The sequence below is a fragment of the Bos indicus genome, chromosome 1 (assembly GCF_029378745.1).
Source record: "Bos indicus isolate NIAB-ARS_2022 breed Sahiwal x Tharparkar chromosome 1, NIAB-ARS_B.indTharparkar_mat_pri_1.0, whole genome shotgun sequence".
Classification (NCBI taxonomy): domain Eukaryota; kingdom Metazoa; phylum Chordata; class Mammalia; order Artiodactyla; family Bovidae; genus Bos; species Bos indicus.
In genome coordinates, this window is record NC_091760.1 from 10,143,834 (window position 1) to 10,167,842 (window position 24,009).

At 41.1% G+C, this 24,009-nt stretch overlaps 1 protein-coding gene across 2 annotated transcripts in view; it reads left to right on the forward strand.

Moving 5' to 3' along the window:
• ADAMTS5 (ADAM metallopeptidase with thrombospondin type 1 motif 5) overlaps positions 1 to 24,009 on the forward strand; it is a 56,784-nt gene that overhangs the window by 16,069 nt on the left and 16,706 nt on the right. For both annotated transcript variants that reach the window (XM_019959813.2, XM_070786083.1), the window contains exons 3-6: positions 10,797 to 10,964; positions 20,774 to 21,057; positions 22,879 to 23,062; positions 23,633 to 23,808. In XM_019959813.2, coding sequence (XP_019815372.2) covers positions 10,797 to 10,964; positions 20,774 to 21,057; positions 22,879 to 23,062; positions 23,633 to 23,808 — 812 coding nt within the window. The remainder of the gene's footprint in view (positions 1 to 10,796; positions 10,965 to 20,773; positions 21,058 to 22,878; positions 23,063 to 23,632; positions 23,809 to 24,009) is intronic.

The following is a 24,009-nucleotide window of genomic DNA, read 5'->3' on the forward strand; positions in this document are numbered from 1 at the left end:
ATAAAAATACAGCCTAGCACTGGTCTTTCATCAATATTTGTTACGTATATCTATATATGCACAAGTGAGTAAGTGGGAGAAACACAAGAGCCACGCAAGGCAATATTCTGATTTTTCAGCAAAGCTAAGAAGAATAAATTCAAATACTCAAAAGCATTGTAACTACCCAGAGATGATTTTCAAAGTACACCAGTATTTAATCACCATTATTCAGAATGGGAGAAGTTCCATAAGGAAAGTTCTAAGCCCTGGTAGGCAGAGGCTGGTTAAGGAATGATGAGGGATAAGCAACAAAGTGGGACTGTGGCATCAACCACCATAAGCTCATGAGCCCTAATATTGACCTTCTAAAAAAGAGAGTTCAGATTCCATGAAGGACGGGCTTTCTTCCTTCAATCCTCTTGTTGTTGTTCAGTTGCTAAGTTGTGTCCAACTCTTTGGACCCCATGAACTGCAGCACACCAGGCTTCCCTGTCCTTCAGTATCTCCCAGAGTTTGCACAAACTCATGGCCATTGAGTCAGTGTTGCCATCCAGGCATCTCATCCTCTGTCGCCCCCTTCTCCTCTTGCCTTCAATCTTTCCCAGCATCGGGATCTTTTCCAGTGAGTCAGGTCTTTGCATCAGGTGGCCAAGTATTGGAATTTCAGCTTCAGCATCAGTCCTTCCAATGAATATTCAGGGTAGATTTCCTTTCAGATTGACTGGTTAGATCTCCTTGCTGTCCTAGGGCCTCTCAAGAGTCTTCTCCAACACCACAGTTTGAAAGCATCAATTCTTTGGCACTCAGCCTTCTTTGTGGTCCAACTAGTTATCTATTTTCACACACTGACAGCATCTTGGAGGTTTCTTTGTAAGGGAACCACAGTGGCAGTAAATGCAGCTTCTTTGAGGTTTCATGGACCCTCAAATCAACCGAATTGGAATGAAGAACCTTCTAGCACCACCTTTCTCAGCCCTCCTGAATTCCTAGGGAATTACAAGGGATTACGCAGGCAGATACAGTAAAGAGGTAGGAAGCCAGATGCTAATGAGAACAGGTGTTTTATTAAAACTATTTATGTACAATAAGAAGTTTTCTTTTCTTAAGTAGACATGGTTCTACAAGAGAATAATGTGGGAGAAATGTGGGTTTCTCTGCAAAAAAATCAAACCTAAATCTTTGCTGTCTGACTACACTCCATGTTCCTTTTAATTTCTTGATTGGATCATTTGTATGTACTTTAGAATTCTGTGTAATTTATTCTCCAATAAAACAGTGCCTATTTCATTTCTCTTTATGTGTCACATATGGCCTAATCTGAGAAATGTAAGTTCTGGATATAGGGGAATATGGGTTTAATTTCCCTTTCATAAAGGAATCTGGCTTTCATTCATTTTGTTTTCTAATTGCTTTATTATTCTTTAATTTCACTTTTCACCTAAATATTGCAAACACGTGTTATAAAGTATGAGCCTTAAAAATTGTAGCAAAGATAACCTTACAAAATATTTCCTAATCATCTGTATACGATTACAGAGCTTTGCCTCTGCAGCCAGTGTGCTCTTGGGTCATGGAGTTCCCTGTTCTGTTTCCAGGGCTTTATTTTTAGATTGTTGCTTGTAGCCATCAGCCTGAGTTTATTATGCTCTGGATTCTAATTCTACTCTGTTCTTCTATGTAATTTCCTCCCTTTTTATTAGACATTTACTACTTTCCAGATCTGGAGGTTATATCCAGGCTATATGGTGATATGGTGACAGGTTATACGGTGATAAAGTGCTGCTGTGAAACCTCAGTTTTGCCAGAGTGTTTTGAATTCACTTGAGTCTATTCCAAAATGAGCAATTTGCTTCATGTGTATGGTAAATACGTTTCTGTGCTCAAAACATAAGATGTGGAGAAAATTTCCAGGATATTCCCATGATTTTTCTACTTTATTTCATCTATCAGCAATGAAAGGTATAATTAAGAATCAGTTCAGTTCAGTCGCTCAGTCGTGTCCAACTCTTTGTGACCCCATAGACTGCAGCACGCCAGGCCTCCCTGTCCATCATCAACTCCCGGAGCTTGCTCAAATGAATGTCCATCAAGTTGGTGATGCCATCCAACCATCTCATCTTCTGTCATCCCCTTCTCCTCCTGCTTTCAATCTTGCCCAGAGTCAGGGTCTTTTCCAATGAATCAGTTAGTTCTTCACATCAGGTGGCCAAAGTATTGGAGCTTTAGCTTCAGCATCAGTCCTTCCAGTGAATAATCAGGACCGATTTCCTTTAGAATTGACTGGCTTGATCTCCTTGCAGTCCAAGGGACTCTCAAGAATCTTCTCCAGCACCAAAGTTTAAAAGCATAAATTCGTCGGCACTCAGCTTTCTTTATGGTCCAACTCTTACATCCATACATGACCACTGGAAAAACCATAGCTTTGACTAGATGGACCTTTGTTGGCAAAGTAATGTCTCTGCTTTTTAATATGCTCGCTAGGTTGGTCATAGTTTTTCTTCCAAGGAGCAAGTGTCATTTAATTTCATGACTTCAGTCACCATCTGCAGTGATTTTGGAGCCCAAGAAAATAAAGTCTGTCACACTTTCCACTGTTTTCCCATCTATTTGCCATGAAGTGATGGGACTGGATGCCACTATCTTCGTTTTGTGAATGTTGAGTTTTAAGCCAGCTTTTTCACTTTCCTCTTTCACTTTCATCAAGAGGTTTTTTTAGTTCCTCTTTACTTTCTGCCATAAGGGTGGTGTCATCTGCATATCTGAGGTTATTGATGTTTCTCCCAGCAACCTTGATTCCAGCTTGTGCTTCATCCAGCCTGGCATTTCGCATGATGTACTCTGCATGTAAGTTCACCTTTATTAACTGGTTTAGCTTCTCATGGCATGCTCTAGTCACTACTTCCTCTTTCTATACAATAAGCATTTAAAACACACAGTCTTGAGAGTTGAATATAAAATTTTTTGTTCTTTTTTAATAATTTATTCACTTGGGTCTTGGTTTATTTGTGCAGGATCTTTCATCGGGGTCCACAGGCTGTGAAGTGTGCAGGCTCAGTAGCTCTACAGACATGTGGGATCATAGTTCCCAGACCAGGAATCCAACCTGCATCCCTTGCATTGTAAGGTGGATTCTTTAACCACTGGGTCATCAGGAAAGTCCCCCAAAGTTTTTTTTTGTTCTTTTACTCACTTTTACTTGCTCTTTCACTCGGTCCATTGAAACATGTCCCTACATTGAGAATTATCATGTAAGACAGAGGCAAGCCTTAAGTCTTTATCTTGTACCTTTTCTGTCCATGATGTTAAAGTCATAATGAAGTGACTTAAATGAACAGTTCTGAGAAGTGATGCTTCTTGTGCCATGTGTGAATGGGAATACTTCTCTTTTCCTGCTTTCCTGTTCCTTCTTAACAGAAAGCTAGATTTTGGAGACGCAGTCCACGGGTGTCAATACAGCTTTCTGGAAAATAGATTTTGATGCGTCTAGACACTGCCCAGGCAGTAAAGAATTGCCTTACTGCCTGCCTTCTTGCTATCTTATGGACAGGTCAACATCGGGTAAAGTGTTAGGATCTTTGAGAAAGTTTTTTAAACTACCAAGAGCGTGGTTCCTATCCCTGGACTATGGGTGCAGGTAAGAATGTGACTATAGCTGTTTTACAATCCAAATGTGAGCTGTAGCAAGTTTCAAGCGAATGTAAGTTTACATTTAGAGTTTATATTTTTAACTTGTCAAACTTTTATTATGGGCTTGTAATAATGATTTCACCTGCTGCACACATAGTTCTCCAACATAATAATTTTATTGATGTTGGGCCAGCCTCTAATGTGCTAGGGGAGCCATCTGATTTTATTTAGACTCATGATATCCGTAGTTTGCAAACAGGCTGAAGCTCTGCCTTAGAGTGGTTAATTATAAAATGTGCTAAGTGAATCTCTCCATCATGAAAGACTCCAAAAATGCTTCCTAAGCTAAAATCAGGCCGCTCAAAGAGTCAGGGCCAGATAGTCAGCTGGAAACTTAGGAAGTGGTGGAGACACAACAGTATGGCTGCCTGTGTTTTGCTGCGGTTGGAGGGAGTGCTCTGGTTCTGCTGATCTGCGTGGGACTCTGCCCCCGCCATCGATTAGATTAAACGAGGCCATGTTTTGAAAGGCTGCAGAGGCCTTGGAAACACCATAGACCAAAGCCAAGTACACAGAATCAGATGTCAGGACTGGCTGTGAGATGTGAGGTGAAAGGAAGCCAGGATTAAATTTGGTATTTACCCTCAAAACCCATAGCTGTAATCAACATGAACTGAGTTTTTTTTTTTCTGTCCGGTTTGGAGCAGTGCCATACAGTGTCTTTCTTGGCCCCCAGATGAAAGGTGGGAATAGGTCTTTGCTCCGTGTCCAGAGGCAGCATTGAAAGATGTAGTTTTAGTATCAGTTGGTTTGTTTTTAAATCAAACCCCAATTCGTATTTCTCTAGGGAAAGCCTATGGGTTGTCTGCCATGGGTATGGAAAGCCAACAAGTTGAAGGTGACAGAAAATAAATATATCACACACAGCATGTAATTTTTTTTTTCCTTCTTAGGATTAGAAAATTTCCCCTTGTCTCCCAAATTGAGTGTCTGATTATCAGACACTAGTAATCAAGTGTCTACTAATCAGACACAAGTAATCTAGCATCTGGTAATCGGAATTTATCAAAAACTATGTAAAATTAAACTACTCGTAAGTTAAAATTATAACAAACCCAAGATATCAGTGAGAACAATAAAGTTCAGTAACAATCACTGGGCCTTTATATTTCTCAGGCACATTTTCCAAGCACTTTGCAACTTTTATATCCTTTAAGCCTCACCAAATCCCATGAAGTGAGTACTATTAATGAGTCACCCAAGAAAGGAGGATGCTGACACACAGAGAAGTCTCTAAACTGATCTAAGGTCAACAACTAGGTATACTGCTTGGGGAAAAGTTAAATCCAATGTATCTGGCTCCAGAGCCCAAAATTTGGACACTATGCTAGAATGGCTTGTTAGGGTCCCTTTTCAAAGATAGTCTTGAATTTGAATCAAAAGGATATTGACACAGCTATTTATAAGGTGAAAAAAATTTATTTTCTTCCTTCTAAATTACATCACTGATATAACAGTTAGCATTTGTGTTTAGGGCTTCCCTAGTGGCTTAGATGGTAAAGAATCTGCCTGCCAATGCAGGAGACCCAGGTTCAATCCCTGGGTCAGGAAGACCCCCTGGAGAAGGGAATGGCTACCCACTCCAGTATTCTTGCCTGGAGAATTCCATGGACAGAGGATCTTGGCAAGCTACAATCCATGGGGTCACAAAGAGTCAGACAGGACTGGGTAACTAACACAAATGTTTTTAAATGGGAGTTTAAGAGTTGTATCACTTCTCTTAAGGATTTGCACTTGAATAGATATGTAGGATCCAATTACTGGGGATCCTGGTTTCCTTCACCAAGGATTCTACGTCCTGATCCCCTGTGTGTTTTTGACTCCCTTTTCAACCCCTGGCAAGACCTTCCTGAACCTTAATAATCCCAGCTGGAAAATTAGGTAAAAATAAAAACATGACCTCATTAAGAAACAGATGCTTCATGAGCTGGGCTTTCTTAAGAAAACACATGACAGAGCTTTTTGTGACATTTTTTTAGGATGTGATGCTGCAGCCCCTTGCCTATTGGCCAGTTTGGGGTCAGGACACAAGAGCTTGAAGTTCTGTTTAACTTACAGACCAAAGTTTAGAAAAATAACCCAATTTCCTTCCTGAGGTTAATATTATAAATCAGCCCTAGTTGTACAGTAATACCTGAGTTGAATAAGAAACTAAACCAACATTTTCCTGTAATGTGTCTTCACCAGGGTGTCCATTATTTCAGATTTTCTGACACCAAATTCATGTGTGAATTTAAGGAGGCAAGATGCTTTTTAAAATCTACATTGTGAATATCCAAGATGAAATTGATTTAATGAAATTCTGCCTATTTACCAATTTTAAAAAATGATTCTTGTCCAAAAAAATTACCAGGTGACTAATAGTTTGCTGTTTCTGAACTAACACTTAGACTCTTAGCCTACAGACTTTGCTTTGACATAATTTACCCGAAACTCATTTCCTCCGCATAATTCAAATAAACTCTTTCCTGAGGTTATTTTGTGTGATGGGCACTCATTAGCAGGACTGTCATGTTTACGACACGGTTTAATATCTATTAAGAATAGATGGGTATTTTCTACAGAAGCCCTTATAATCTACACCTGGATTTTTACTAATTTCAAATATCAAGATACAGTTGTAAGGGCTGCATCACTTGGGACATAATGAATTGGACCCCCACATCACTGTAAATTTCACTCTGACTTCTGTAATACTTTTTAAAGAAATTTAGTGTATGAATGCCGTTAACAAACTCACCCACTGCCTAACAGTGTTTGGTCTGTAACTGTGTTGGGATTTTACGTGAGAAGTGGCTCCCAATTACATCACTCAAGAATTAAAGGTTCACCAAGAAAGATAGCATTGTAAATAAGGTTGCTTAACTTAGTTAAGGCAAACAAACCGCTCTTCAACCTTTTGCACGTCTACTGATTACAAATGGTTCCATATATAACTGCTAATGCTTCCTTGAAGCAAGACTTTGGAACCTCTCCTTTAAACCCAGATCTTGAATTGTGGTCGTTAATCCATATCAGCCTTGCCCCCTCACTAGGATTTTTCACATCCTGTTTTAGTAAGGGAGCTTGGTAGAACTTCCTCAAATCTCTTCCCTTACCTTTCAAAACTGCCTTGAATCTTAAATTCACTTTTTTCCCATACTTGGCCTAGAGAAAGAAATGTCTCTGTCTTTCCAAGGGAAATAATTGCCTTTCTCTATGACTTTCTGGATCCTATCTCCCTGACTCTTTCTCGATCTTGCGCTAAGTCACTTCAGTCGTGGCCAACTCTGTGAGACTCTATGGACTGTAGCCTGCCAGGCTCCTCCATCCATGGATTTTCCCAAGCAAGATTACTGGAGTGGGTTGCCGTTTCCTATTCCAGGGGATCTTCCTGATGCAGGCATTGAACGTGTGTCTCCCATCTCCTGCATTGGCAGGCAGGTTCTTTACCACCAGCACCGCCTGGGAAGCCCACCCTTCAGCTAACTCTGGTTTGCATTGCTCAAAAACCCATCATAAAAAAGCCTTTTGATGAAAACAGTACATTATTTTAGGAGATGTCAACATTTTCTCTGACACTGTTTTATCCTCTGGAACACATGTGTTTAAATCTTAGCTTCATTAATCCTGCTCAAGGCTGCTTGTGGGAGAAGCGATTAATCTCTAATCCATGCCTGTCATTTTGCACATCTCACTGGATGATTTAGGAACAGATTCTCACTGGAAAAGGCCATCAGTGACATCATGATAAATTCTGGTCAAGCCCTTCACAACATCCATTTAAAATGTGTTGTTGTCAGTTGCTACAGAACATTCGAAATTTCCTAGGTTCCAGGCTTTTCTCTGTTAATAAGCATGTGGTCTCTAATGTGAGTGTCCCTTGAAAATAACTTATGCTTTTATCTGTATCTTGCCATTCTAAGGCTCAAAGATACGGGATGATTTCAGGCTGACGTAAGGTGTCCTAGCTTAATGATGAGAGGAATCACATTTGAGAATGCCGTTTCTTTGGCTGTCCGCAGCCTTTAGTATGCCCGTCACGTCTCTCCTGAAGAGTGTCCCGACATCCCGCACATTGTTCTTCCATTTCAATCCCTCTCCAGCTTCTGAAGGGAAGTCACATGGGTCTCTCACTGTGCCCTGGATCCAGCTCCTGTGGCACTGGCTGCCTGTTCCTCTGGTGCTGAAACGGTCTTCACATTGCCCATGATTCTCCTTGTCCTGGGGAGAGCATTCCTCTCCCAGCCAGCTGACAGGCTTTCTTCATGGAGAACAGAGCATTCATCCTCACTCCAAGGAGTCTGTCTCTCTCAGTTGACCCGCAAGCAGTCCTTTCTGACTGACTCTGGGAGATCTTATAAAATTCATTTTTCCTTTCAGCTCTTGCCAAAGTGGACCTCCAATTTGTTCATGCCCAGAGTGGCTGTCTTTTCTAATAACCATATACCTATATTTTCAGCAACAATTTATCACATGGATAAATTAGAAATTCAGAGGCCAAAGAGTCTGCCAAAAGATTCATTTAAAAAGACCAGAGCATCTTTATCTTAAAATAAATTGCTTTGCTTTCATAATTGATATTTAACACATAGGCATCACCATTATGCATAAAAGAAAAAAATAGAGGTAGTTTCCTTGACCCCCTCAAAGTGAATTTGGTGTTTACCATGTGGCTTGTATTTAAATGAAATATCTAAAATTTAGCATCCAGATGAAGTGAGTATCTCTTGAGGCAATAATACACATGCATATGAATAGTGCTTTTATCTAGATACATTGGGAGGAAAAGACTATTATTCTATTGAAAGTGCTAGTCACTTAGTCGTGTCTGACTCTCTGTGACCTAATGGACTGTAGCCCACCAGGCTCGTCTGTTCATGGAACTTCCAGGCAAAAATACAGGAGTGGGTAGCCATTCCCTTCTCCAGGGGATCTTCCCAACCCAGGGATCCAATCCGGGTCTCCTGCACTGCAGGCAAATTCTTTACTGTCTAAGCCACCATTTCTCCATTAAATAAATATAAATGTCTTAGGAAACAGAGTGCAAAAATCACATTTTTTGATGTATAAAACCTAGATTCATAATACAGAGGTTCCCTTGGGCCACTTTCTCTACTATGCCAGGGTGGGAAAAACTCAAGTGTGAAACCTCCACATTAATCCCACTATCCCACTGATAAACTTTCTACATTCTCAACAAGTATTTGATGTACTAAGTAACTTTTAGCAGTTTTGAATAGGATGTGAATGAAAGGTACTATTTTTCTGTGGGTGCGGTGAAACTCAACATACCACCCAAAACTTGGACGAGCTCCTGCCAATCTTCTTTTGCATATTATTTGGAGGGTATTTTATGAACTACACTGTGAGTTTATGCTGCTGACCAAATAGAACGTGAGTGGTGGTAAGAGGGTTTCCCACAGAGAACTGACTAGCTGAGTAAATGCTATTGAAGTAAATAACTGTATAAATAGCATCAAAATGCGAAGCTTAGAAGGTCACTGAGCCCTGGCCACTTAATTTCAACCACAACAGCAACCAGCTGCTCAGTGGACAATTTTGTTATGAGGTGTTAGTGATTTAACAAGTTGGCCCCAAGTAGTTGGAATTTGGCGTGAAAAATTTCATCTCTGTTGGGTTTTACTGCTGCACACTGGACTTTTTCTTGGCAGAATGGTCAAAGTTCCTGCCTTTGGTATTCAGGAACTCAAGGAGAATGCAGTAATCGCTTTTCTATGGTATTTTCCACTTTTTTTCTTTTTGGTGGTTTGTGTAGGGTTTTAAAACTTTGCAAAAAACACTACACTACTAGGATGTCTTGTTTACTGTTTAGAATCTCTCCAATCTGAATTTTACCACTGAAGTATATGCACCACCATGTGCAAACTAGATAGCTAGTGGGAAGTTGTTGTATAACTACAGGGAGCTCAGGCTGGTGCTCTGTGATGACCTAGAGGAGTGTATAAATAGGAGGGTGGGAGGGAGGCTCAAGAGGGAGTGGATATATGTGTACTTATAGCTGATTCACATTGCTGTATGGCGGAAACCAACAAATTGTAAAGCAACCAACTATTGTAAAGCAATTATCCCCCAATTAAAAAACTAAAAACTAAAAAAAAAACCAACCCCAGTATTTTAAATGTATTGTAGAATGTATTATACCTTTAGACTATGTGAAAAATTAATCCTATGTAATAAAAAAATTTCAGTCAGATTGTAAAAATGGGCTTATGTACTCTGTGGAATAATAGCACGGTAGAACGGGAGCACCAGTGTGGGGTCACAGACAGTATGTTTGGTAGACTTAAGCACAAACACCACCTGAGTGGTTCTGGACAATCACTTCCCTTCTTAGTATTTGTTTTCCCTCCAACGGCTAACACTTGGTGAGAGTCATATTGGTGCTTTAGGTATTTCTTAAATGCAAATGGGTATATCCTCAATATATACCATTTACTCGCAGAACTAGTGAACATTCACAACTTACTGAATAACGGAAAGAAATGAAAGAGTGACGCAAGCTAACATTTGCATGAAACCAGGAAGTTGCTAAGTTCACTTCTTTCTTTTCTCTTCTAGTCATCTCTTATATGGCTACCTATTTACGTGGCCAAGAAAATGGAAGTCCCTGACCTTCAAATACCAGTATTAAGTGTTTGTAACTTGCAGAACATAGAGTTAAATATAGATTTTCCAGCAGTGGCTGGTGGGGAGTAGGGGGGTGGGGAATGCTTTCTGATCTCATGGGGCTTATAGTTGAGCACAGAAGATGGAAAATTAACAAGCATTCAAAATAATATGTTGTGAGGACTATGACATAATCCCATAGTTGCCTTGCAAATTCTAGATTCTAAATAAGGTCTGTTTCTACATATTCTTGAGCATGTGTGATCCAGATGGATTATGGGAACATCTCGTCTCGTGTAATTTTTCAGTTTTCCCCAGAATGTTCACCAAAAGTGACCGCTCTGATGACATCCAGCTTTAATTTCCCTAGGGGGCGTCCAGTCTCTGTGTGAAAAAGCCATTAAAATGAACTCATGTACAACTGGGAAGAGAAGAGTCAAGTGCTAGTTTAATTGCCACAGAAAAGTAGATGTGCAAAAATCGCTCATTATTTGCACTTCATCTATCCTGTCTTTCAGGACATCTGCTTGGCCTCTCCCATGACGATTCCAAGTTCTGTGAAGAAAATTTCGGCTCCACGGAAGATAAGCGCTTAATGTCTTCCATCCTCACCAGCATTGACGCATCCAAACCCTGGTCCAAATGCACCTCAGCCACCATCACAGAATTTCTGGATGATGGTCACGGTAGGTACAGCTCCACAGGCTCAGAGACAACACCTCATTGTATCCTCCTGGTGTTCACCTTGTCCTCTAAGACAATGGTTGCTGAGACAGTGTCAGAAAAAGAAACAAGGGGGTCTGTCTACTGGTATGGAATGCCAACATCCTTGGTGGCATTATAGCTATGGTATTTTTTGCTTTTGAATTGCCAAGTTCAAAGAGAAGCAGTGTGGGAGACCACACAGAAGGCCTCGCTAGTGCCCTGAAAGCCTGGCTTTTATTCCCTTTTTCACCACACCAGCCTCCTGTGAGAATGTTGGCATATATCTCATTTCCCTGTTATTAATAGGACTCTCAGAATTCTTTGTTACATGCTTATTATAAAGATATGGTTAGAATATAAGTAACAATTCTGTCAGATTCTCTTTATGGCAGCATAAAACCAAGAAAGGAAGCTCCATAGATCTACATTCACTACAAGACTTGGCTTCACCCTGGCAGCCTGTTTTCATGAAAGTGGGGTAAAAGCTGCAGAAACAGAAATAGAAAATCAATCTGAACCATGAGAAAACTGTTTAAGAACTTCAAAAGAAAATCTTTGGCTTTATCCTCTAATTGGAGTTCAAGAGCACAGCATACTTTATTAAGGTCTATTAAATCTAGGATTAGTGCTGTAAATTATATCAAAATACCAAGGAAGCCACAGTTTTTAGAAATAATAAATTCTGACCCTGAAGTAATCTTTGAAACAAGCTATTGCTAATTTCCTAGCATCCCTGTTACTTTAAAATACTGGAAACACAGGCAAATAGATGAGATAAATTTGGAAGAGATTTTCAGAGACCACAGAGTTCAAGTTTCTTATATCACATGTGTGCGTGCTCGGTCACTTCAGTCCGTTCCTACTCTTTGACACCATGGACTTTTTTGCGACCCTTTGGACTGTCACCCACCAGGGTTCTCTGTCCATGGGATTCTCCAGGCAAGAATATTGGAGTAGGTTGCTACTTCCTTCTCCAGGGGATCTTCACAACCCAGGGACTGAACCCACCTCTCCTGCATCTCCTGAGTTGCAGGCAGATTCTTTACCCTCTGTGCCACCTGAATGGACACATTCCCATTCCCTTTTCTTTCCTCTTAAAATTTGTTTCTTTCTAAAACTAATGGTTGAAGTAAATGGGACAGAAATTCTTGATCATGATAATGTTCACAAATTTATCTCAGGATATGGTTCAAAGCTGGATAAAGAGAATCTGGGGTAACTGTTTTTCCCTAGTTCCACAGCAGTTATAGTCTGATATTTTTGTAATTTCTTAGTGAATTTGCCATCTTGAGCTTTGGCTACATAATTACAAGACAATTAGTAAATTCAGTTATTTTCAGACAAAAGGAAATTCTACTATATAGCCTTTTGTTGTCTTATAGCCAAAATGTTCACAAACTCATTTTTGCTCTGTCAATGGTGAATTGATAATGCTTTAGCTACTTTCGACTATTTAAATTTCCTGTTCCTGAAAACAATACCTACCTAGCTTGCTTTAAAATTTCCCTTAACACAAAATAACTGTTCTTTGTTAGTTGAAAAGATGGCCTAATATCTCAAAGATTTAGAAACAGTTTCAAGAATCGATGTATTAGGTTTATCCTAGACTAATAATAAAGTGGTAATTTTCTTTTTAGTTAGCTCAGTTTAAAATGCTGAGTAAATGCAGAGTCCTGAGATGGATGCTTACCTAATTATCTGCCTACCTACATTGATCAAGTCCATATCTAATAACATTTCTTCTTAGGTGAAATCTTAGTTTCCACTCTTAATGTTACTTTTACTGTTTTGTTTTGTTTTTTCAGCTTTTGTGAATATGGAATAACATTAATATTTTATTTTAGCATCCCACATTACACATTCCAAAAGGTTGAGCTAAACTTTGAATCACTAAATGAACAGATTTAGTTGCTAAGGCAGCAAATACTTATGGCTAAAATGGGACCAACATTTTTTTTTCCTGTATAAGTATTAGGTCAGCTAATTACAATGCTGTGCAAAATCTTGTTCCTTATTGCCATATTTCTGGAATGATTCATTTATTTCATGTTTGTGGAATTCATGATTTTACTTTGCATGCAGTAAAGATGCTTCCAGTATTGTTTTCACTTTCTAAATCTCATTTCTGTATTTAAAAGAGTCTACACTCAGATTTAAAAAATTTTTACAACAAATTTTATACATCTTTCTGCATCTGCTCCAAAGGATCTCCTGGTAGATAACCACCAAACCGTACTTTTACTAGAAATAGATCTCATTCATTTGCACTGAGAAAATCTTATCTAACTTTCCTATCTATATGTTAAGTAAATAAATAAATTTCATTACCAATATTTGTTGGACAGGAAATTCTCATAATATAGTCATTAATTCATTCATTTCATCAAAACCTAGACTCTCTCACCTTTGAATGTTGAGTAAGCAGTTTTATGTTTTAGCTAACCCTTCAACCCAGCTCCGCCCCCCAAAAGAAAACTGATTTTATGATGAGGGTCAAAGAAAGGCACCGTAGCTGTGACACAGTGGCAAGATTAATTATATTCATTTCAAACCTAACCTAAGCATGCTCAGTTATGTTCGACTCTGCAACCTCGTGGACTGTAGCCTACCAGGTTTCTCTGTCCATGGGATTATCCCAGCAACAATACTGAAACGGATAGCAATTCCCTTCTCCAGGGGATCTTCCCAATCCAGGGGTCAAACCCGAGTCTCCTGTGTCACATGCGGATTCTTTACCACTGAACCACCAGGGAAGCATTCATTGAAAAACAGATACAGAATCGAAGCTGCAGTACTCTATGTAGCACTGTCATTTAAGCGTCACTTTAAATACCTTAATAACTTTAAGAGCGCAACCAAAAACTGACTTAGGTCAATTCAACTGAGAATGTGGTGATAGGAATTAGTCAGCAGGATTTTGAGATGGTGGCGGTTCTGACATTTCAACTTCAGAGCTTAGGAGAGAATCAAGGGGACCATTCAAGCCCAAGGCAATGGAAAGACAAACAAAAGCAAACAAACGCACATCTTTGTTAGAAGATTAAGCTGATGTCACAAAACCATATCATCAAACCTTCCTTTTCCATCTACTACTTGCATGCAGAGCCCATTCATTCACATGCAGTAGGAATGAAAGGGTTCTGTTTTTCTGTTTTGATTTTCTAGGCCACTAACAATTTAGGGCTTCCCTCATAGCTCAGTGGTAAAGAATCTGCCTGCAATGCAGGAGGCCCAGGTTCGATTCCTGGGTTGGGAAGATCTCCTGGAGGAAGAAATGGCAACCCAGTTCAGTATTCTTGCCTGGAAAATCCCATGGACAGAGGAGCCTGGTGGGCTACAGTCAATGGGGTCACAAAGAGTCAAACACAACTAAGCGACTGAGCATGCACGCATGCACAGTACCTAGAAAATTCATTTATATAATTGCTTACCTGTCTCCTTCCCACCTCCAGCAATGCTGGAGAAATGAGTTCTTAGAGTACAATTTAATTTGTATCACTTGTTTTTAAAATTATTAGCCATAAGTAACTAGACATGTGTAGCACTCTACCACTGCCAAATTTAAATTTATTAATATTGAGTGCTTTCTGATTTAGTTCCAACAAGAAATGCACAGCAATTAGGTTATGACTGACAATTCAGTTTGCACACTGTAAAGTAACTGGGCCTGCAAATTTGTGATTCAGAAAGGAAGAAGTCATGTCTTATGGGAGACCCACAACCCCAGCCTGGCCAAGGTACTTGTAACTTTCTGTAGTGTTTATACAGCCTAGCTCTAGGCAAATTGGCTTAGGAGTATGATCCTCAAAAATAAAGGTAAGCACTGGCAGAGAAATTGCTTAGCAAAAGCAAGTTATTAAATTTCCTTTCTCAAATGCTTAATAATCTTGAAGCCAAAAATAATAGCCATGTCCTCTGGATCCCTGAGTCCCCATTGCCAGGTGATGAGAAAGGGCCACTGCCAAAGCAGATACAACTCAAGCACACCCAAGACACAGGCTGCTAAGGAAAAGCTATAGACATCTTTAAAAAATTCATATTTAAAGAACTAATTTGCAGCCACTTACTGAACACACAACTCTGGAGGAAAACTGGTATTAAAAGCCATTCTCTTAATCCTTTGTAAGTATAGACAGTAGAGGTCGTAATACGATCTTAACATTTGGTTTTTAAGGTCTTACGAAATTCAAAGTCCACTATGGTAGCCTCTTGATTTTTCACAGTAAATATGTTCTTTAACAGAGTTTGCAAGTAAGACATGTATTTTAAGTCCACAGTGACCTGTTTAAAAAAGCTAATCTTCATCCTCAAATACAGAGAATTTTTAATCGAAATTTCCCTGGCATAACATCTGCTAAACAGTATACTAATGCTTCTCACACTTTCACAAGCAGATCTCATGAATTACTTTGAATTACTTTGGCACAGTAATGACTGTGCCTTTGTCATCGCCCGTTAGTTTAAGGGCCTCCCTAGTGATTTCCCTTTAGCTCAGACGGTAAAGAATCTGCCTGCGATGCAGGAGACCGGGATTCGATCCCTGGGCCAGGAAGGTCTGCTGGAGAAGGGAATGGCAATCCACTCCAATATTCTTGCCTGGAGAATCCCATGGACAGAGGAGTCTAGAGAGCTATAGGCTGAGCAACTAACTACTGAGTCACTGACTCAGTGGTAAAGAATCCTCCTGCCAATGCAAGAGATGTAGGTTTGATCCCTGGGTCAGGAAGATTCCCTGGAGAAGGAAATGACACCCCACTCCAGTACTCTTGCCTGAGAAATCCGGTAGACAGAGGAGCCTGGCAGGCTACAGTTCACAGGGTCACAAATGGGTCGGAAATGACTTAGGGACTAAACAACAAGCAACAAGTTAGTTTATCCATCATTGAACCCATGATGCATCAGTGTCTCTTTTAATGTTAGACATTCAAATAAAGACCTCAAAGAAGAGTTGCAAGACCACAGAGGGATGATGATAAAGAAATGAGTTTGTAGTGTTATGAGAGTTCTTTGAATGAGTTTCATTAAGAATATTAATTTATTTCTCCCAGGCCAAGAATATTTGGGCCATTGTGTGTGTGTGTGTGTGTGTGTACGCTCTACTTGGTTTGCAGGATCTTGGTTCACTGACCAGGGATCCAATCCAGGCCCCTGGCAGTGGAAGCATGAAATCCTAACCACTGGGCCGCCAGGGAATTCTCTATTTGGGTCAATTCTTAATTTCATCATGTGTATTAAAAAGGAAGAGAAAACAGAAATAACTACAGTGTTAGAAATAGGGGGGGAGCGGGGAGAAAAAGAACAACCTACCTTCATCTGATAATTTTCATTAATCATTAATATGAAAGATAGACAGTGGCACCAGTCAGATATAAAAAAGAAAAATTTTTCTGCACCATTTCTTGGAGACTTGGCATACCTTCCATCACCCAAAAGTGTACTTTATGGCCATGGGATATGACCACATTATTCCTTTTATTTGTTCATCACAAATCACTGAGTCTTACTTTTTAAACTTTTCACCTTACTGAAAGCATTTAATTTAACATGGATAGTGAAAACAAATTTGCAGTATGCACACATTTTCATTGTCTTTACACAGAATGTTAAGACAAAAGGAAAGAAGGAAGGAAAAGAGATGGGGAAAGAAAAGGGAAAAAGAACTTGGCAATTTTATGGAGCAAAATAAATAGACAAAATGTTGGCAGTGAAGTCCAGATAGGATTTCAGGCTAAGATAAATTTTAAAATATGTAAAGAGATGGTTGAGAATATAAGTAATAGAGATTAAGAAAAGTCAGCAATAGACTGAACACTTTTAGAGGTCAATATAAATGGTATTAAAAGAGTGATCAATTTCCTTGCTAACCCCTCCCCAAATTGTACACATTTTTTAGATGAAAGATGTATATCCAATCCACTGTTACTCAGATCTTAAATATTTCATATCGTGAGACTCAGGATCAAACTGTATTTTGATTTTTTTATTCTTGTTCCCTGGCACCAGTCTGCCATTTGGTAGTGCTGTCTATATCTATTTTATCGCCAAACGACACGTCAACATATAGATGAAATCGATTGACTGTAGATTTCAGTGTTATCAGCAACTAATGCAGCAACAAATCCTGATGTTGAGAACATTCAAGTCATAAGTAAAGGCAAATCTGAATAAAGCTTTTTTTTTTTTTTTTAAGCAAGAACAGCTCGTCTCCAACTGACCTCTAACGGAAAACCACAGAACTAAATATGTTTTTTCTTTTTAATAGTCAAGCAAATATGTTATGGTTCAGTGGGTAAAGAATCCACCTGCAGTGCAGGAGACACAGGAGACACGGGTTCGATCCCTGGGTCAGCAAGATCCCCTGGAGAAGGAATTGGCAACCCACTCCAGTATTCTTGCCTGAAAAATCCCACAGACAGAGGAGCCTGGCAAGCTACAGCTCAAAGGGTGGCAAGCAGTCAGACACGACTGAGCACGAGACATACATGAGCTTAAATAAAGAGGGCCCACCTCCTGAAGCCTCCTTTGTTGTAAGTCAATTTCCAATTACCTTGTCCATTTCTTTTCACAAGTCATCTGCCGGGGAGGTTAAAAGGGTGTCAGTGACATATCCGTGGGGAGGTGATGAGTTGTTTTGACTTGAGGAAAAGCAATGTCGACCCATGCCACAGGCACCCACGCATATTAAATACTTTCCAGCTGATGTTTAGTTACAGTGTTACAGTCTGTGATTTTCAGTGGAAAAAAAAAGATTCGTCAAACAGTACTTTTGAAGATCTGGAAAGCATTCTTGATGCTTCAGAAATCTGTTGACAGTCTTCTACCATCATCAACCCACTAAGCACTCTCTGCTTTACACAAGGCTCTTTTTTATGCAGCAAGGAAGATAATGCTCTTCCTGGAGTCCAAAGGGCCTCATCTCACTTTATCTTCTAAACAAAGCTTAGTGAGGTTTTACTACCATTCCTTCCTATTGACTTGCTGTTGATGTTTTTCTTTTAACTTGATGTTTTCCTCCCAAAGTTCTATTTGGCTGGATAGTACATTTTAATGCTTTTTCTGGCCTACCTTAAGAAGCTTTACCTCCTCAAAAGTTCTGGCTTAGAAGTTAAATAGGAACTTTGCTCTTTATTCATTTTCATATAATGCCTCCATCACAGATTGACAAATTTCAAGGTATTCGCTTTGAAGAAACTTGAGCGTAGTTGTAAAAACATTTGCAGTGTACTTAAAATGTGCTGAATATTCCATTTCTCAGTGGAAAATAGGATTTAAACATGGTTTTCTTTTGTTGGATAAAAAGAATAACTCGAAATAAATCTGAAATGTTGTTAAATATGTTGGGCATAGTACCAGTATGATTGTTTTATGTTTTTCTGGTCACTCCTTAATAGCTCTGTGAGCTAATTTTGCCCCTCCAGTGTCACAGTGAGAAAAGCAACATTTCATAGATCTTGAAAATAAATTAGGGACAGTGAACTAATTTGGCCAAGAACACTCAGCCATTTAGTGTTTTGCCAGAATTAAACTTTAGACCGGGTGTTTCTACCATTAGGCCTGGCGTTACCGTTTAAAGGATTCATACACATGCCTGCCCTTTAGCAATAAAATAAGCAGCCTGTCCACATGGTAAGCAGAGTCAGGTTTGTATATGATGAGAAGAGCAGGGTCTGAGCATAAAGCCCTGATAGCTATGAGACCTTAGGTAACTGATCCTTAGGTCTTCAGGTTCCTTGGTTTCCTTATCTGCAAAATAAAGAAAATAATGCTCGAGTTGACCAAAAATTCTGTCCCAGTTTTTCCATAACATCTATAGGAAAAAAAACAAATGAACTTCTTGGCCAACACAACAGAATCTGCTACGTAGAATTCTCGTAAAGATTGAATAAACTGATACATTTAAAGAACTGAAAAGAGTGTCGTGCTAAGTCGCTTCATTCCTGTCTGACTCTTTGTGACCCTGTAGACTGTAGCTCACCAGGCTCCTCTGTGCATGGAATTCTACAGGCAAGAATACTGGAGTGGGTAGCCGTTCCCATCTGTAGGGGATCTTCCCAACCCAGGGACCAAAACTGGGTCTGCTGCATTGCAGGTGAATTCTTTAAACTTTTGAGCCACCAGGGAAGCCCAAAACGAGTGTCAGTGTGTAACAAATATTCATCATTGTTAGTGTGTAAATAATCAGTGTGTCGGAGAAAGCAATGGCACCCCACCCCAGTACTCTTGCCTGGAAAATCCCATGGATGGAGGAGCCTGGTAGGCTGCAGGCCATGGGGTCGCTGAGGGTTGGACACAACTGAGTGACTTCACTTTCACTTTTCACTTTCATACATTGGAGAAGGAAATGGCAACCCACTCCAGTGTTGTTGCCTGGAGAATCCCAGGGACAGGGGAGCCTGGTGGGCTGCTGTCTATGAGACAGAGTTGGACACGCCTGAAGTGACGTAGCAGTAGCAATCAGTGTGTAAATCCTAAAATCAAGTAAACAGAAAAATATTGAAACTGATAGACAATATGTAAGCTCCTATACAAACTGAGGAAATTAACGGAGTTAACTCACTCAGAAGGAATTTCTTAGGGAAGCTTTCTGGGAAAGGAGAGGTGTATTTTAGCTTCTGAGTTTGCACTGTCTTTGTGTCAGCTTCTACTGACTCCCCACTCCCTTTCTGATCCCCCCCACCACTGTGTACTCAGACACCCTCCAAAGACCCAACAAATACCAATTGTACTCAACAACCGACACAAAGGGGAGAAAAGGAGGTGAAGAGAGACAAAATGGGCTCAGTCCCAAGTTATCAGAGATATTTTCCTTTCTTTTCCCACTGCTCTAATGCATGGTGCCTAAAAGCTCTTCATTAAAATTTTTCAGTCTAAGAGAAAGACTTGACTTACTTTGCTTCCTTCAGTTTATCAGGAGCCCTTGAGGGGTGGATCTGGGTCATTTTTCTGTATTCCCAAATATCTGGTGTGTTTGGTAGAACACGGTACCTGCTAAGCAGATGCTTATTGAGTACAGCAATGACCAAGTGCAGCAATGACCATTGTTCTTTATTTATGGAATTAATGGAAAGGTGACATGGATGAGTGCATGAAAAAGAGGCAAGAATTGGGGTTGGTAGTGGACAAAGGGGCATAGAAAGGGCGCAAGGACAAACTCTGTTTCTCAAAGTTGTAAACGCAACTTTATTGTTGTTGTTCTCGTTGTTGTAACACCCAGGTGGCACCAGTGGAAAAGAAGCCACCTGCCAGTGCAGGAGATATAAGAGACACGGTTGGATCCCTGGGTCGGGAAGCTCCCCTGGAGGAGGACATGGCAACCCACTCCAGTATTCTTGCCTGGAGAATCCCATGGACAGAGGAGCTTGGCGGGCTACCGTCCATGGGGTCGCAAAGAGTGAGACATGATTGAAGTGACTTAGCACACAGCATACACATTGTTATTATACCCACTTTCTGATTTCTGCTAGGTCCATCCCAGTTTCTTTTAGTCCCTCAGCACGATGGTTATTTTCACAGCTAATTATTGCAAAATTTTATTTAATCAAACAAAATTCACTGCCGTCATTATGATACCATCATTATGGATACCCCAGGGCACATCATCCATCAGAAATCCTGGTGAGTGTTGGCAAGTTCATGGAGGTGCCCAGCCTTGTCCAGAGAGTCCCCTCACCGGGGATCTGTGGATGCAATGTGTCTCCACACCAGCTGGAGTCTTGCCTCTTTAGATCCATCATTTTCAAAGTTGGAAACAGAAATGCAGAACAGTGGCCAATCTGGGTTGTTCTTGTAGGTAACTGTTTGCTGGACCTACCACGAAAACAGATTCCCGGGCCCGAGGAGCTCCCAGGCCAGACCTACGATGCCAGCCAGCAGTGCAACCTGACCTTCGGGCCAGAGTACTCGGTGTGTCCCGGCATGGACGTGTGTGCCCGCCTCTGGTGTGCCGTGGTGCGCCAGGGCCAGATGGTGTGTCTGACCAAGAAGCTGCCGGCCGTGGAAGGAACACCATGTGGGAAAGGGAGGATCTGCCTGCAGGGCAAGTGTGTGGACAAAACCAAGAAAAAATATTATTCGGTAAGTGCTTTTCTTGTCACGCAAGGCCTGGAGCCTCAAGGGCTGAAGTACATTCCTGTGACATGTGGAGGGGACTGTCCCCAGAAGGCTCTGTTTCCTAGTTAAAATATTTTTCCTTGAGGGATCTATTTACCGCTTCCTCTTTTACCTGGAGGAGTCATCCTCAGCTGTTAATTACTGGAGAAAATGCCAGTCTCGGGTTATACCAGTAATAAATAAGTAGAGAGCCCAGATTCTGTCTCATTGAGACCACAAGTAGGGCCCCCAAGTCACCACTTGGGAGTTTGCTTTCAAACTGCTCTTCAAGTTATCGGAATACATTTGTTTAAATTCAGGAAGGGAATCACAGTAGAGCTGACAGATGATCCTCAGGAATACTTGGTCAGCTCCAAAATGTTCCTGGTCCCCCTCATGGTGTGCCTGCTACATGCTTAGTTGCTCAGTCCTGTCCGACTCTTTGCAAACCCATGGACTACAACCCGCTAGGCTCCTCTGTCTGTGGGATTCTCCAGGCAAGAATACTGGAGTGGGTTGCCATCTCGTTCCTCAGGTGATCTTCCCAACCCAGGGATCAAACCTGGGCCTCCCACCTTGCAGACAGATCCTTTAACCATCTGAGGCAACGGCAAGTCATCCAACTTCAGGAACTAAAGTAGCCACATCTGCTGTAGGAAGGCACCCGACCTCCCTGCCTGTATACCCAGTCCAGCTTCAGGTCAGCTCCCACCACCTTCATTGTCAAGCAAAGCATTTGTTCCTTCTCACTTGCAACATTTTCAGAGTCCCTGGAAGACCTTTGCCATTGGCTCATTGCTTGTTCCTTTCAAGGCTTACCACCCAAGCTACTAGTCTCAGATACCCTGACACAGACACCCTGAACCATGCAGCCAGAGGAGGTTGTTCAGGAATGTCCTTGACAAAGGAGTTTCTAATATCTTCCTTTTGGTGTCTCTCGGCTTCCTGCTGCAGCGTTTCCAGAGGAATCAACCTGGGATGTCATAACAGGGCTCTTCATTCCCTGTGGTGTTGGTCCATGTGATTGGGTGCTGTTAGTATCTGTCTTGTTTCCTTTCTACTGGGTGTTATGAAGCCAAGCTCAGGTCAGATACGTTTACATGTGACAGATGGGCTGTGTGATATCTGCAAAGGGACTGCAGAACTTGAGTGCTCAAGAGGGAGAAAAGATGGAAGCATAATCAGCCTGGGATCATGCAGCTTCTTTAGCATCACACAGTTCTTTAAAGATGCAAAGTCAGAGTGGACACAAGGTGAACCATGATTCAGTGGTAATTGACAGATATACACAGTTATCAGAAGGTCCTTGCAGCGTGCCCAGTACTTCAGGTGAATATTCAAACCCTCTGGGCTTCTCAGGTGGCTCAGGGGTGAAGAATGCATCTGCCAGTGCAGGAGATGCAGAAGACACAGGTTTGATCCCTGAGTCAGGAAGATGCCTTGGAGGACGATATGGCAACACACCCCAGTATTCTTGCCTGAATAATCCCATAGACAGAGGAGCCCGTGGTGGGCTACAGTCCATGGGGTCACAAAGAGTTGAACAAGAATGAGTGACCAAGTACACACCCTTTCAGATCCTCTAGTGCTGGGGGCGCAGGGGGCAGAAAAGGTGGATTGTTTAGAATTGGAATCGCATTGCAACTTCAGAGTGTTCAACATCTGTGACCGTGTTAAACTCAGAGATGATCATGTTTTATCTGCAATGACATTTCCACCGAGTCATTGCATGCAAATGATTTCTAAATGTACATTTTGAAAATTGTCCATGCTTCTGAATAAAATATCTCCTGTTTTCTATTTTAGACATCAAGCCACGGTAACTGGGGGTCCTGGGGGTCCTGGGGCCAGTGTTCTCGCTCGTGTGGGGGCGGAGTGCAGTTTGCCTACCGCCACTGCAATAACCCGGCACCCAGGAACAACGGCCGCTACTGCACAGGGAAGAGGGCTATCTACCGTTCGTGCAGCGTCACGCCCTGCCCAGCTAACGGTACGCTGCTCCCAAGTGTCAGCAGCCACCATATGTCAAGCATAATTTGTATTCTGGGGCTTCTTTGGTGGCTCAGTGGTAAAGAGTCTGCCTGCCTATCCAGGAGACATGGGTTCAATTCCTGGGTCAGAAAGATCCCCTGGAGAAGGGAATGGCTCCAGTATTCTTGCCTGGGAAATCCTCTGACAGAGGAGCCTGGTGGGCTACAGTTCATGGGGTTGCAAAAGAGTCAGGCAGGACTTAGCAACTAGACAACAACAATTTTATTCTAGCCGTCATCAATAGGAGAGGCTGAAGAAATATTCTGTTAATCTTGTACCACACTGTTCCACCAGTGTGCAAATCAGTAACAAATACATGAGTGGTTTTTAAATTATCATAAACAGTTGAGTATTCTGGGAGTAGGAAAAAATAATTGCTATTTTCAACTCTGTGGATAAAAATCCTTCAACACTGGTGTGTCAAGAGACTGTAGAAAAAAAATGGCATCTTCTCCTTGAAAGTATTTACATGAATAAGAATGTATCTGAGTTTCAGAACAGAGTAATAATGTGCTTTTTTTATTTTTAGGTAAATCTTTTCGTCATGAGCAGTGTGAGGCCAAAAATGGATATCAGTCTGATGCAAAAGGAGTCAAAACGTTTGTGGAATGGGTTCCCAAATATGCTGGTGTCCTGCCCGGAGACGTGTGCAAACTGACCTGCAGAGCTAAGGGCACTGGCTACTACGTGGTGTTCTCTCCAAAGGTAACTGCTCAGACTGTCCAGAGACAGTGGGCGTCCTTGGTGGGAAGTACTTGGTAGGATGGAGGCTGCACATACCAAATGTAAACAGTCATTATTTGAGGGGTGGCTAGATTTTGGAAGGTTTTATTTTCACCTCTGTAATTTCTGTATTTTCAAACTTGCTACAATGAATCAAAAGGATTTTGTAAACAGAACAAGTAA